Source organism: Aquarana catesbeiana, linkage group LG07 (assembly GCF_042186555.1).
Source record: "Aquarana catesbeiana isolate 2022-GZ linkage group LG07, ASM4218655v1, whole genome shotgun sequence".
NCBI classification, from domain to species: Eukaryota; Metazoa; Chordata; class Amphibia; order Anura; family Ranidae; genus Aquarana; species Aquarana catesbeiana.
This window is the reverse complement of record NC_133330.1, coordinates 157,510,897-157,527,231: the sequence shown is the minus strand read 5'-3', so window position 1 is coordinate 157,527,231 and position 16,335 is coordinate 157,510,897. Positions and strand designations below refer to the sequence as shown.

At 47.1% G+C, this 16,335-nt stretch overlaps 1 protein-coding gene across 5 annotated transcripts in view; it reads left to right on the top strand.

Annotated features, from left to right (window-relative positions):
- The window catches only part of LOC141103311 (myomegalin-like), a 716,510-nt gene that overhangs the window by 661,228 nt on the left and 38,947 nt on the right, over window positions 1–16,335 (top strand). For all 5 annotated transcript variants that reach the window (XM_073592764.1, XM_073592765.1, XM_073592767.1 and 2 more), the window contains one exon: window positions 15,344–15,482. In XM_073592764.1, the coding sequence (XP_073448865.1) occupies window positions 15,344–15,482 (139 nt within the window). The remainder of the gene's footprint in view (window positions 1–15,343; window positions 15,483–16,335) is intronic.

Below are 16,335 nucleotides of genomic sequence, written 5' to 3'. Positions count from 1 at the left end.
ATAAATAAATTATGTTTACTAGATGTTATTATTGATCACTAATTGCTGATTTAATAAAGTGTTTTACATATCAATAGACAGTAGTGGGGAAAAATAATTGGGACAAGAATGAAAAATGTTGGGCTCAGAATGATAGTCTGTTATATTTGTTAACATTCAATTTGCAACAGTCATGAGATGAAAATTGTGTGTGATTGATGAAGAAAAAACTAAAACTATGTCCCTTTTTCATACACAGGAAGACCTCAGCCAGGAGGAGGCTGTGGAATGTGGTACACAGGAGGAGGCTGTGGAATGTGGCAGCCAGGAGGAGGCGGGGTTAGTGGCAGCCAGGAGGAGGTGGGGCTAAGTGGCAGCCAAGAGGAGGTCGGGCCCAGTAGGAGCCTGACAGAATCGCAGGTCCCTCCCCTCCGCCTTCCAAACAAAAGACCCAGGAAGGGGAGTAACGTGCAGGATTCAGTGCTCAGGCTGATTCAGGAGGCATCTGCGTCCCTCAGAGCCTTCCCCACTCCTGAAGAGGCCTTTGCCTGCATGGCTGCCACCAAACTGCAGGACATGCAGGAGGGCCAACGCCCCATGTGTGAGGAACTCATTTATCAAACATTAAATAAGGGGTTGAGGGGCAAAAATCACACCCAATACCCACCTGAGTGAGTTGGACCATCCTCCTCCTCCTCCTCCTGCCACAACTCCATCACCACAGACACAGCATGGAAGGAAGCGTGGAAGGAAGACCAGAGAGTGATGACTGGGGTTTAGTCTGGTCTGAAAAAAGATGCAGGCTCTTGTATGACCACAGCCTGGGGACATACATGTCATCTGCTGCTGTTCATGATTCTCTTGGACTTCTGGACCAGAACCCTTATATATGGACTCCTCAGGCCACCAATTTTGCTGGAAATAATTGATGTGTGCCCTGGGGGCCAAAGGCTTCGCCAATTTCTGCTGTTTCTCCAGCGTTGCCTCCCTCTTTCTTTGGTTATGAGCCCTTAATACATTTTTGGTTTGTTTTATTATACTCACCTATGTGTGTTTTCATTCAAAAAGGACAGTTTGTTTGTGAGGAGGCAGGTACACTTCAAAAATACAATGTGAAATTAACAAGAGACACCAACACCAAGCAACCTCTTTGAGATTAAATAATACAAGATAATAATGGTTTTGTGGTAACTTGACACACAAAACAAACACCAAACTATTCTGGAGCAAAAAATCAAATAAAAATTAAGAATGAAACACAAGATCGGGATTTTAAAAAATCCATAAAAAAAAAAAATTTAATCTAAAAACATCCCAAAAATATTATTTTTTCGGCAGATGTGACAAATAAAAATATTATATTGATGAAATCACGAGAAATGATAAACAAAGAAGTTTGTGAGAACTCTGTGTGAATATGAGCAGCAAAACTACTTCATTCTTCTAGCATTATAAAGAAGAAGAGAATGCGCTGCATTAAAGAGTTTAAAACATTGCAGCGTGACGAAAGTGCTATATCCATTCCAAACGCTAATTTTACCAGACCGAACAGTTCCGTCTCGGAATTTATTCTGAGCATGCGTGGCACTTTGTGCATCGGAATTGTCCACACACGGTCAGAATTGACGCAATCGGATTTTGTTGTCGGAAAATTTTATAGCCTGCTCTCAAACTTTGTGTGTCGGAAAATCCGATGGAAGAAGTCAAATGGAGCCCACACGCGGTCAGAATTTCTGACAACAAGCTCTGATCGCACATTTTCCGTTGGAAAATCCGACCGTGTGTATAGGGCATTAGACATATACTGCTCCTTCGGTGTTGCATCCAATGAATTCCTTTATGTCAAAGGTGGTGCCATTGCTAGTGGAACTAAAGTGAAGTTTCTTTTCATTAGGACGTTTAGTTTGTGTACATGCGAAACACCTTTTAATAAAGACCTTTACTGGTAAAAAATGTAAAGCTCTTGACTGCTGAGGTGCAATAAACCCAGGTCCATACCATGATCCATCCAACTTAGACCTTACCCCTTCTTCCCATCCAATAAAGACCACTTACCACCATTCATGTTGGAAAGGGCAAGGCCACAGCTTTTATTAAATTCAACTCTTTAACAACTTAAACATACATTTAACATTCCACAGTGCCAGTCACAGTAGCACTGTGAGCACTCAGTTCCGACTGGTGGAAAGGGAGATAACTGAGGGGCCTGTCCTTACCATAAGTGCCGGACTGCCGTCTATCTCCCAATTAGCGTGAAGGGCGTACCTCTTACCGCCGTGTTTTGCTGGCAAGGTCACCAAAAACCGCAGAAAGCTGTGACGTACCAACCATATAAAGGGCGGGAGGGTGGGCAGCTCTTACCGATCTTCTTCACCAAAAAGGCCCAGAATCCCCTGGGGCAACCACCTTAGTGAGCTCAGGCCCAACCCCACTCCGTCCCCCCACCAATCCACCGTGACCCCTAGTCACCATACTCCGCCCTGGTTATGCCCCCAACAGTCAGGGCTCTCTTTCCCAATGGGTTCAAGAGGCCTGCATGACTGCTGAGGTGCAATAAACCCAGGTCCATACCATGATCCATCCAACTTAGACCTTACCCCTTCTTCCCATCCAATAAAGACCACTTACCACCATTCATGTTGGAAAGGGCAAGGCCACAGCTTTTATTAAATTCAACTCTTTAACAACTTAAACATACATTTAACATTCCACAGTGCCAGTCACAGTAGCACTGTGAGCACTCAGTTCCGACTGGTGGAAAGGGAGATAACTGAGGGGCCTGTCCTTACCATAAGTGCCGGACTGCCGTCTATCTCCCAATTAGCGTGAAGGGCGTACCTCTTACCGCCGTGTTTTGCTGGCAAGGTCACCAAAAACCGCCACCCGCCTGTCAGTAAGCTACTGACTGGCGCCCCACCGCAGCCAGCGCCTGTTCCACGCCCCTCTGGAGACCCAAATTAAAAATATCCAGCCCGATGTCATTCAGATGAACTCCATCCCTCCGCAACAAATCGTGATTATCACCCTCCAGGTCCCTGTGGCGGACCACTACACCCCCTATCTGGCGCACAAACTTAGCCACTTGGGCATTGACCTTCCTACGAAAATGTTCTAGAAGGGGGCCAGGGACATCACGCGCCCATACCGAGCGGGGCACGATTTCCGACCAAACAACTGTCAGGTTATTAAAGAAAGCACAACATTGTGCAATGTCACTTTTTACAGCCGATATGATGTCCACGGATCGCATATATCCAACGTCATTCCCACCCGCATGTATGACCAGGATGATGGGACCAGAAACGTGGGCACGAAGTTGCTTACATTCCTGAAGAACCTGAGTCCAACGTAACCCACGCAACCCGATCCAACGTATCCTCGCCACATCGTATGAGAATCCCAAGTTCCTGCCGTAAGTTCGGATCTCTGCCCGGCGAGCGGCCCAGTATACGAAAGAATCCCCGAGGATCCAAATCTGTGCCGGAAAAGAACCTGGAAATCAACACAACAGATGTGGTCGGACATACAGAGAAAAACGAGAAGACTCCCATCTACCCAAACGCTGAAGTTCCGTATCAGAGAAACCCAAACCCGACGCGGCGGTCGCTGCGCCAATGCGAAAAGAGTGGGTGGAAAATTCCTTCGCAGGAAAACCCAAAATCTCCAGACAACGACGAAAAACGCGCAAAAATTGAAAACGGCTGAGAGAAGTTGCATCAGCATGGACAAAAAATGTAGGGGACAGGGGGCGCGAAGGCACGAAAGAGAGGGCCAGGGACACCGGACAAAAGGGGCCGCCGCAATAATGCAAGACTACCCGGCGGCCCTTGCCAAAACAATCAGTCTTGGATGAACGCAAGAAAATCGTGACACTGCGATGCGATAACGCCACGTCCTCCCATAGGATGCCCCCCGGGATCAATTTTGACTTTGACACCAATTCGCCAATTCGAAAGGCACCAAAGAAAGCCCAAGAAAAAGCTACCCTGAAAAGGAGAGTCTCATATTCCGATAAACATACATTCGGAAGAAGAGACAAGATGCCCAAAAGAATCTGAACAGATATAGGGCGTCTGGTATCCGGGAGGTGCGTAACCCGCTTCCAACCCCGGATAACCCGCCGGACAAGAAAAGCTTTCGTTACATCCTCCCACCCTAAGAGCTGGAACCAAAATGACAGGGCCGATAACGCGGATGAAACCGTCGACCCGGAAACGCCTTTTTCCGATAGAACTAATAAATAGGCAAATAAGGTTAAACGACGGTCATCCGGAGAATAAATGTTAAACTCACCGCCCGACGCCTGGACCCACTCATGCCAAACCCGGCAGTACGCCGCCCACGTCCGCGAGGAAAGCGACGACCGGAGGAGCTCAGTCAAACGCCGGAAACGAGGTTCCATAAGTGGGCCGGACAGGGGAGGCCCTCCAAAGAAGCCATCGGAGCCAGTGTTCGAAAACGGCAAAATTTGTCGAGGAGGCATCGCGGGTGATGGACGATCGGCCATCGGGCCTGACAGCGAATCCGATTCCAAGGCGATTTCAGAAGACTGCAAGCGTAGGCGGGCTGCGTAATCCGCTGTGCTGTCCCGACTCAGGGAAAGGTCCAAGGGCGGGGGTCCAACCACGGACCCGGTCGAATCCGACTGACCATGGACAGAGGCTGAGCAACGGCAGGTACACCTGCCAGCTCCTCTTGGTTGACCCGGGGCGGATGCCGCCGCCAGCCCGGGTCTGGAGCCGAGATCCCCCGCCCTGACGGGCGCAGGGGGATGAGGAAGGGCAACCGATGCGGGCATCCCATCAGGACCGCCAGCCCGGACAGGCACGTAGGGATACGGTTGCCCCACCGACGGGGTGGAGGTCAAACGCACCCGGCTGGCCTCCGCCCTGCGGGGCGCAGGAGGCTGCCGGTGGGCACGGGGTATCAGAGAGGGAGGGGTCAACCACACATCGCCCGCCCTGCCGGGCGCAGGGGAGATGTGCCTCGCGCCAACCCCCGCATCCTGGGACGTGGGAGGAAGATACCTGTCCCCTGCCCTGCCGGGCACAGAAGGAACTCCGCAGGATTGATCCTGCACTTGTGCTAACATTCCTACCCAGGCAGGCGCAGGGGGATAGTGCTGTGGCCCATCATTGCTTTCTCCACACACCACACTGCTGTGCTGCCCAGCGCACCTAGCACCCAGCTGTGGTGTGTGGATATTCAAAACTCCCGCCCTGTCAGGCGCAGGGAGCACTCCGTCCACTAGATGGCGCCGGACCGGCTCCAAGTCCTCGGCAGAGCGATCATCGCCGGCTCCGAGGACAGCTGCGGAGGACGCAGCGGCGGCCGGCGGACCGACCCGCCTCCTCCTCCCCTTCGTGCCCGATGATTTCCCAGCGGAGGAATAAGCGGGTCGGCCGCTCAGGACCCCCCCGCCCCCCGCGCTGGCGGCAGCACTACGAGTATGAGTGAGGGGGCCGGGGAGCGCTGCGGCTCCAGCCCGGCCGCCTCCCACATCAGAGGGGGGGGGGGCGGGGTGAACGCTGGAGCGGGGGCTGCGTGACCGGGGACAGCGCGACGAGGCCCGAGTGGAGGCCTTAGCCCGCGCAGGGGACCTTCTCCGTGCCGGACGACAACGGGGGGGGGCAGAGGAAGGGTGATTCCCCGTCGGAACAGGCAGGGGAGAGACAGGAGCAGGAGGGGGGGGAGAAGAGGACGGATGTGGAGGGGGGCAATAGGAGGCCCTAGAGGGGCTGGGGCTGAGGCGGGAAGGCGGCCGAGTTCGCCTTCTAACCCTGGGGGGGGAATCCTGAGGGGGGTCAGGTGTGGGAATAGGAGAGGAATCCCCAGGGGTCAGGAGGGAGAAAAGCCACCCTGCCTGACCCTGAAGAGCCATCTCTCGGACCCTGGCCAGAAGGAGCTCGGTGTCCATGGTTGGAGGGACAGGGTGGGGTTCAGCCACAGCTCTTACCGATCTTCTTCACCAAAAAGGCCCAGAATCCCCTGGGGCAACCACCTTAGTGAGCTCAGGCCCAACCCCACTCCGTCCCCCCACCAATCCACCGTGACCCCTAGTCACCATACTCCGCCCTGGTTATGCCCCCAACAGTCAGGGCTCTCTTTCCCAATGGGTTCAAGAGGCCTGCATTTTTGGAGGGTCTATCACACTTTTCACTAGTTGGTCGTGAAGAGTGGGGGCTCTCCTATATATAAACCTAGGTCTCTTAGGTAATACATTTTGGAGAAGTCTGTCTGATTTAAGAATATGCCAATGGCGTTGTATTATTTTTTTTCAATTTTTTTGTGTTCGATATTATAATCCAACACTATGGGTACTGAATCTTGTTGGCCAACTGGTTTCTTGTCTTTAATTAAATCTCCCCTGTTCATGTGTGTTACTTCCGCAATTTTACCTTTAATTAATTCCTTGTCATAGCCTTTCTCTACAAATCTATCACCGATCTTGTTGGCCTGTATGAAAAAATCTTCAACATTGGTGCATTTATGTGCGGTCGACATTCTTAAAATGGGTTTTGGTGACAAATGTGGAAGAAGGTGCTCTAGTCAGATGAGACCAAAATTGAACTTTTTGGCCGAAAGCAAAACACGCTATTTGTGGCAGAAAACTAACACTGCACATCACCCTGAACACACCATCCCCTCTGTGAAACATGGTGGTGGAAGCATCATGTTGTGGGGATGCTTTTTTCAGCAGAGACAGGGAAGCTGGTCAGAGTTGATGGGAAGATCGATGGAGCCAAATACAGGGCAATCTTAGAAGAAAGCCTGTTAGTGTCTGCAAAAGACTTGAGACTGGGGCAGAGGTTCATCTTCCAGCAGAACAACCACCCTAAACATACAGCCCAAGCTACAATGGAATGGTTTAGATCAAAGCATATTTATGTATAAGAATGGCCCAGTCAAAGTCCAGAACTAAATCCAATTGAGAATCTGTGGCAAGACTTGAAAATTGCTGTTCACAGATGCTCTCCATCCAATCTGACAGAGCTTGAGCTATTTTGCAAAGAAGAATGTTCAAAAAGGTCACTCTCTAGATGTGGAAAGCTAGTAGAGACCTACCCAAAAAGACTTGCAGCTGTAATTGCAGCGAAAGGTGGTTCTAATTGGTGTCTGTAGAAGGCAAATGGGTATGCTGCTAATGGGGGTACATCTATCAATGCAAAACAATGTTTTTTTTAAATACCTTTTTAGCGGGGAGAGGGCCTATTAACTGGTTCCCGACAGGCTCACACAGATATACTGCGGCAGAATGGCTCGCCTGGGCGAAACCCCGTATGTGTACGTCCTTCCCCTTTTCCGCCACCAGAGGGCGTGTGCGCAGAGGGGGACCCGCAATCATGTGCACGAGCGCCAGCACGGGGATTTGTGCGTGTAAACACACAAATCCTTGTGCTGTCAGAGGAGACATGTAGTTTGTTCCTAGTAAGTATGAACAGTGATATGTCTCCTCTCTTACTCAGTCCTATCCCCATACAGTTAGAACACACATTTAACCCCTTGATTGCCCCCTAATGTTAACCCCTTCTCTGCCAGTGACATTTACATGGTAATCAGTGCATTTTTATAGCACTGATCGCTGTATAATTGTCAATGGTCCCAAAAATGTGTCAAAAGTGTCCGATCCATCCGTCGCAATGTCACAATACCACTAAAAATTGCAGATCACCTCCATTATTGTAAAAAAAAATAAAAATGACATAAAAATGCCATAAATCTTACCCATAGTTTGTAGATGCTATAACTTTTGCGCAAACCAATCAATATATGCTTATTGCGATTTTTGTTTACCAAAAATATATAGAAGAATACATATTGGCCTAAACTGATGAAGAATTTTTTTTTTTCCAAATTATATTTATTATAGCAAAAAGTAAAAAATATTGTTTTCTTTCAAAATTGTCGCTCTTTTTTGGTTTATAGTGCAAAAAATAAAAAACTGCAGAGGTGATCAAATACCACCAAAAGAAAGCTCTATTTGTGGGAAAAAAGGACACAAATTTTGTTTGGGTGCAACATTGCATGACCGCGCAATTGTCAGTTAAAGCAACGCAGTGCCAAATTGTAAAAAGTGCTCTGGTCAGGAAGGGGTAAAATCTTCTGGGGCTGAAGTGGTTAATGAGGCTTAATGATACTTTAAAAACTTGCTGGGGGGGGTTGCCCTAAAGTTGCATGTGAAGCAAAAGAACAATACAATTTAATCCTTTAAACATCACCTTTAAAAAAATTGTTAATGCAATTGGATACCCACACCATGTATTGTGTATTTAAGGAAATATGAAATAATGTCCCACAATGTAAATTCAATATCAGTAAATTTGTCCAGAGATGTAAATCCAACACCAACCTTAATGGTATAATGCCCAACAATGTTGCTTCACCACCATGTTGACAATCTGCTGACTGATGTTCTGCTGCACTACTGCCACTAAATGACAGTTGGATCTCTGACTGCTGTATGCACACAGACCAGCCAGGGATGCTGGGAGATGTCATTGATCAAATATGGTGATAGCAGCCAAGAATTTCTATGGGTGAACTGACCAAAAATGGCCATAAACAAAGCAGCATAATAAGCACCCTATATTACCCACTCATCATTTGTTACAACAGAAGCTCCTGTTTTTAAAAACAGTTTGACACATTTTAACACATGGTTAAGAGACATGTAGAATGTAATTAGTGTGACGAGGGCCCCTGTCAGGAAAGACAAAATATACCCAGGCGCATAGTTATGCGCAGATGGAGAATTCTTATTACCCAGACCTGTTGTCAGGAAAGACCAAATGTACATAGGCGCGTAGTTATGCGCAGACATAGAATACATGTACGAGCCGCGCTCGTACGAATGCGCATGCATGCATACACGTGTGCTCCGACATGCCCGCCACTAGATTGGCGTCAAGTGAGCTATTTAAATACCTCTACTGCACTAGGACCTTACCTTATGGTCTACAGTGTTCTGCTACCTGCTACTTGTTCCTGTGCTTGATCTCCTGTTGCTGTTCTGCTATCCGTCTGACAATTCTTGAACTCTAACTGAAGCGACCCCTGGCTTGCTCTTCCCTGTCTGCTCCTTCTGCTTACTGTTGCCAAGTCCAGACTGAACTACACTTCTGCCTGCTGCTCTATACCTGACGTGCCTGCTAGTTACTGACCCGGCTTACTTGACCCTGCTCTGTGTCCAGTCTGTGGAGGCCATCCCTACTCCTGCAGCCTGCCAAGCACCTGCTGTCTGCCACCTGCCCTGTGCTTGCTGCCTGTGACCTGCCAGTGTCTGCTGACTGTCTTCCAGCCTACTGTGCCTGGTGTCCTGTGTCACGTTCCAGCCTGCATCCAAGTGTGCACAAACCTCTCATCTGCAATCGCTAGAACTGCCAAGCACACATGCCACTCCAGGCTCTTATGTCTCCTGTTACCCTATCACTGGTACCTAGCCGGAGGTGTAAGAGATCGGCTTCATCGCTAGGTGCATGACAGCCCTAGATGCTTTTCCACTCCAGCCCTAATTGTATGCAGCCGCTGCGTCTCTCCCCAGCCAGCTTTACATTCAGGAGAGCCCTACTGCAGCTCTGATATCTCCTCCTCCTCGTTTCTACAGAGAACCACAGCTTCCAGACTGAATGTGCAGTGCTGTAAGTGCTACTCATATACATTTCTTTCACACAAGGAGCCTCACGCTGAAAGGCTCCCCTACCTGTGGTTTGGTGAATGACAGTGCTCCTCTCCAGCAGCACCTGTTGGCAGGCACATGCACTGTCACTCAAACCTCCACTTCCTTGCTCCACAATGGCAACATGCATTGGAATGAGACCAAGTGCTCCTTATACTAAGGTCCCACGGAAGGTAAAAATATTTTTAATTTCTAGTGATACCTCTTCTTCCAGAGTGCAATGAGCTTTAAAGTGATTATAAAGCTAGATTTTTTTTTTATTTTATTAAAATAACAAACATGTTATACATACCTTCTGTGTGCAACAGTGCAATAATTGCACAGAGGGACCTCTGACCTCCTCTTCTGGGGTGCTCTAGGCTCCTCCTTTTCTTTGCGTGCCACAATAGAAAGCCGCTTCCTATGGTAGCACACATGTGGGCTCGCTCCTGAACCGAGCTGTGTGTCCATTGACACACACAACGCAACTCAGCCCAACCCCCCCACTTTCTCCTAACTGGATTTGATTGACAGCAGCAGGAGCCAATGGCTTCCATTGTTTTCAGCCAAGCCCATGAATGCAGGAAAACAGAGCAGAGTGGGACTGCCGGTGGGGACAGAGCTGGATCGAGTGTAGTTTTAGTAGGGAGGGGAGGCCCAGAAATGGAACGTTATTTACTTTAAGGCCACGACTCACAGCATAGGGTCCGGTGCGTCCCTGTTCACCAGTTCAGGTGCGAATCAGCTCTGAACTTTTACCTGAATTCGCACCTGAACCGGACCCAAAGACGAACAGGACCCTTTTGGAATGCAGACCGTCGCTGCCCGGACCTGTGTGAACCGGCTCCATTGTGAGTCGGTCACACTTGCATGTCATGCGAATTGGATGCAAGGAAACATGTATGTGAACACAGCCTCATGCATAGAATGCATTAAGGTAAAAACCTTATGCCTTTAGAACCACTTTAAATGACGCCTAAGGGTGGCAGCATCTTTAAACTATTCTAAGCTTGTTCTTGTGCCAAAGAATTGCCTCTTATTAGTGTAGCGCCCACCTACTTAGGTATGTGCTAAAGTAGTTAGATGGGGTTAGTGTCAGGTAAAATTGCCAGTGTTTTGCCCTGTTGGTTTAAACCTGGTTGGGTTGGATTGGTTGGGAGAAATTACAGAATAGAAGGAGGGTGTGACCACCTGTACTCTGTCTGATTGAAGCCCTGTTCTTCCAGTGAGAGGTTCTGGAGGGAGCATGGGTTGCACACAGGATGCAGTTAGTTTGTGTGGGTCACCCTGAACCAATCGTTAATTTGAACGGGCAGGGGCTTTCAGGCCTATATAAACTGTGGGTCACACTACAGAAAAGAATGAACTAACTAGCAGCTCCTACGGGGGTAGTGCGCTACATGGAGGTCCCACCGAGATTTTACTTTTCTGTTAGTCCATTACCCCTAGCAACTCCAGAAACAGAATCTTCAAACCAGTGACTGTATTCCGGATAGTCCCAAGGGACCATCGCAGGCAGCACCTTGCCATTTGTACAGAGGTGTCTGGAGTGAGTACAGCGCCAGCATCGCCACTGTTTGCTCAAAATTTATCCTGCTACATAGGAGGAAAATGTAATGGAGTTGTGGATGTCGCTGTTGCCCTTGGAAACATGGACACAGGGGGTGGTGTGGCCGGAGACTATGCAGGGAACATGTCTCTTACATTTGGGACATCACAAGAGACATTTTCGCTGTGAAACTGTAGTTGCTGTTTAACCTGCAATTCTATTGCGTTTGTCGCCAGGGGTCGCTAGCGTACACTATAGAAATGAAGAGCTACAGTTCCTCGCACGCAGGATCAGTGAGAGAAGGGGGTGGAGCCACGCCCCAGAGGAAAGGTTACCAGCGTGCCACGCGTTGTACTCACAGCAGAGGAAGATGGCACGGAGCTTTACCAGCCCGCCGGCCAGCAGCAACCTACTGAGATGCAGGATCTGATCCTAATCGACACCGGCATCCACTTGGAAGTCACCGGTGGGTTGGCGCTCGGTGTAGTGGATGGAGTAGAGAGACTTTGCCTGATCTGTCCCGACTGTCGAAGGCCTACCCTGGGTGTGAACACCTGGGCCTGGTGCGGCCATTGCAGTGCACAACTGACGCGGCTGGGACCTAAACAGCAGGAGGTGAAGTACTTTTATGCCAACAGCACCACCGGACTCTGCATGCCCCAAGTTTTGAACCTCCGGAGGGCCGGAGAGGGCCAAGCAACATCGGGGATTTCGGTAGAGGAGAGCCAGACTGACATTCCACCACTGGAGGAGGTAGGATCAGCAGGGAAGGCCTGTGACTTGGCTAGGGACTGGGAGACTGTGGGTGTTGTAAGGCAGTCCTTGGGAAATGTCCCTGGAGAGCTGGTCACTTGTAAGCCCTCTGTAGAACTTGTCCAGAAGGAGCTACCAGTGTCAAAGGGGGATCCCTTAGGTGAGCTGGACAGGGGAAGCAGAGGCCGGGCCATAGATTGGGGTTCGCCTGAAGTGCTGGATCAGTACGGGTCTTTGGAGCACCTGTTTGTATGGTCCTCACCAGAGGAGGGTGGTTCAAGTGGAGAAGAGGACTGGTTTTTAGAGAGCTCCACATCCCTAAGTGCCACCTCCGGGGGTTTCGGAAAGCATTGCCACCTTCCCAGCACTTCTGAACAAGACGTCCAAGGACGCATCGCACACTGGAGTACCCACTTTTCAACAAAACGCTGTGAGGGCCTCTGACTCTGTTGTTCTGCCAGGGCGGGGAAGGCCCAGGGAACTACCGAGACTGTCCCGATTCCAATGGGATGTACAGAAAAGGGTTGCTCATAACTGGGGACTTGAATACCCCTATGCACCAGGCAAGGTTATGGATATTGTTGAGGCTTCCCAGAAAGGATGGAGGCAGGACCTTGTCTGGGATTATCTACACGTCCCTAAACCACAAAGAACCCCTGATCATGAACAGTGGATGAGGTTTCAGGACATTTTCAAAGAATGGCGGCAGGAAAGAGCCATTTACAAGGACAGAGTGATGGTGCAGAAACCTGGACAACATACCAAGTCATACTCTGTTTCGGTCAGAGGGGAAGGGGACACATGTCAAAAGGTTGCCGGACCACCGGTACTATCTGTAAAGTGATCTACAGAAGTACTGGAATTATCCTGAACTGCAAATGGGCAGAGGGGATAGGGTGGGCTATCCCAAGGACTTTCTATACAGGGCAACAGCACCAGTGCCTGCCTGGCCAGTATGGACACTATTTTGCTGCTGTCCCTGTCAGTCCCTTTGTTAGTTCCTTGTTATATAAAATGTTATGAACTCCCGTTGGAGTCATTCAGAAAGTATTTGGTTCATGGACTCAAAAGTAGTTAACCTGGCGTGTGTACTCTGTCCTGTAGGAGTCCTCAGACTCCTTTTGAGGGGATGGTAGTCCTGGTGATGTTACCCATGCCAAGAAGAATTTTAAATGTGAAGGTGGAATATAGAATAGGATGTGTGCCTATGTATTTTTCTTCTGCAGGTATCTTCTGGAAAGATGGTTGTCGGAGATGCTAATACAGATGAAGACCTGAAGTAATTAACCCCTTCCCGACCGGCGCACGCTGATGTAAGTCGGCAGAATGGCACGGCTGGGCAAATGGACTTACAGGTACGTCCATTTGAATTCCCCGCCGTGCCATTGCGTGCGCGCCGGCCGGGAGCAGCATGAGTCGGGTTGTGGGTCCCGCGGACTCAATCGCTGCGGGGATACCTGCGATCGCCTCACGGAGAGGATGAACGTGGAGATGCTCATTTAAACAGCATCTCCCCGTTCTGCCTAGTGACAAGTGTCACTGATCTCTACTTCCTGTCATCGGGAGCAGTGATCAGAGTAGTGACACAGCTAGCCCATCCCCCCTACAGTTAGAAACATTCCCCTAGGACATACTTAACCCCTCCCTGCCCCCTAGTGGTTAACCCCTTCACTGCCAGTGTCATTTATACAGGAATCAATGCATTTTTATAGCACTGATTGCTGTATAAATGACAATGGTCCCAAAAATGTGTAAAAAATGTCTGACATGTCCGCCATAATGTCGCAGTCACAATAAAAAAAAAAAAAAATCGCTGATCGCCGCCATTACTAGTAAAAAAAAAAATAATATTATTAAAAATGCCATAAAACTATCCCCTATTTTGTAAATGCTATAACTTTTGCACAAACCAATCAAAGCTTATTGCAATTTTTTTTTTACCAAAAATATGTAGAAGAATACGTATCGGCCTAAACTGAGAAAAAAAAAATTTTTTATATATTTTTGGGGGATATTATAGCAAAATGTAAAAAATAATGCGATTTTTTCAAAATTGTCTCTCTTATTTTGTTTATAGCGCAAAAAATAAAAATCGCAGAGGTGATCAAATACCACCAAAAGAAAGCTCTATTAGTATGTAGATGCTATAACTTTTGCGCAAACCAATCAATATATGCCTATTGCGATTTTTGTTTACTAAAAATATGTAGAAGAATACATATTGGCCTAAACTGATGAAGAAATTTTTTTTTTCTCAAATTATATTTATTATAGCAAAAAGTAAAAAATATTGTTTTCTTTCAAAATTTCGCTCTTATTTTGTTTATAGCGCAAAAAATAAAAAAATCGCAGAGGTGATCAAATACCACCAAAAGAAAGCTCTATTTGTGGGAAAAAAAGGACGTCAATTTTGTTCGGGTGCAACGTCGCACAACCGTGCAATTGTCAGTTAAAGCGACACAGTGCCGAATCGCAAAAAGTGCTTTGGTCAGGAAGGGGGTAAATTCTTCCGGTGCTGAAGTGGTTAAAACATTTCTCCTTTGGGAGTGGTGTCTTGATTCTTCTTGTATTGACTGTAGTCATAGAGACTCATAGTTAGGAAATCGTACAATATTGTAATTGTGATTTTGTGAAGATATTCATGTTTAATTCTTTTATGTTACACACACACATCACTGCAACGTAGGGAAATATGAGATGCCTCGTGTTGGGGGGGTAGGTAGCATTGTTTCCCGGTCTGTGGATTCCTTTTCCACAACTGGAGACAGTTGTGATTTCAGGAGGGGGTGTATGTAGCGCCCACCTACTTAGGAGTGTGCTAAAGTAGTTAGATGGGGTTAGTGTCAGGTAAAATTGCCAGTGTTTTGCCCTGTTGGTTTAAACCTGGTTGGGTTGGATTGGTTGGGAGAAATTACAGAATAGAAGGAGGGTGTGACCACCAATACTCTGTCTGATTGACGCCCTGTTCTTCCAGTGAGAGGTTCTGGAGGGAGCATGGGTTGCACACAGGATGCAGTTAGTTTGTGTGGGTCACCCTGAACCAATCGTTAATTTGAATGGGCAGAGGCTTTCAGGCCTATATAAACTGTGGGTCACACTACAGAAAAGAATGAACTAACTAGCAGCTCCTACGGGGGTAGTGCGCTACATTAGCTTCATTATTTTATGTTTAACAGGAAAACAAAATTAAAGCAACAGTAAACCAGTAACAATCAAATACACAAGGAAGAGCACATTTTGTGACAAAATTAAATTCTCCGCCACTCTTTTCCCTACAGACATAAATTACTTTGCTGAACAAGTACAGGAACATGGTTAGCAAAAGTACAACCTAGGAACTGAATTTCGGCTGTTTAAAAGTATTTTTTATACTACAAATTTTTAATGTAATGATATTTTTTCTGCAGGAGCAGGCAATGAAAGATGAAATTTTGACTCTCAGAAACAAGGTGAAAGAAAAAGAGATAATGTTAAAGAAAGTGTCAGAAAAGCTGAAAATATCAAACCTTGCAAAACACAGCATGGAGAAGCTTGTGTCACGACAACGTAAGTATTAACCACTTCAAGACCAGGCCTTTTTTCTGACACTTGTTGCTTACAAGTAAAAATCTGTATTTTTTTTCTAGAAAATTACTTAGAACCCCCAAACACACACACACACACATATACATATACATATACATATACATATACATATACATATACATATATATATTTTAAAGACCATAGAGAATAAAATGTCAGTTGTTGCAATATTTTATGTCACACTGTATTTGCGCAGCAGTCTTTCAAACGCATTTTGTTATTTTTTTTTTTAGTCAAAGGAAAAGTTGTTTATTTTGCTTGTACATTGAGTCAAATATACATCATACAGAGTAGTACAAAGCATGATATGAAAAAGTAATTGACATGTTATACTGTCAGATTTTTTAAAACATGCAATTCAAATATATGGCAAAACTTACACATAATATATAATGATACCTGAGACAAGGCATAATGAATGTAAAGAAACAAACCATTAAAGATTTAGTGTAAGGAAAAATAAAACTGTCAAACAGCTTGATCGGGTTCTGCATGCCTCCAGGACCCTGTAGGCAAGCCGTTCCAACATTTAACTACTGTCACACTTCAAAATTATGTCAGTTCTTTTTTTTTTTTTTTTTTTTAAACCTTTTGAAAATGTTATTGACTTGCTCAACCCATTGACGCCTAGTGGGGACCCTGGGAGTTATCCAAATTTGTGCAATTAGTTTGCGAGCCATATATAACAAGCGAAGAATTGCTGTGTGTACGGATGGGGACAACAGCTCTTCATCCAGGGCACCCAGTAGGCATGTCGTAGGGTCTCGCGAAATAGTAAAAGCATAAACCTGAGACATTGTATCAAGGACTTCCG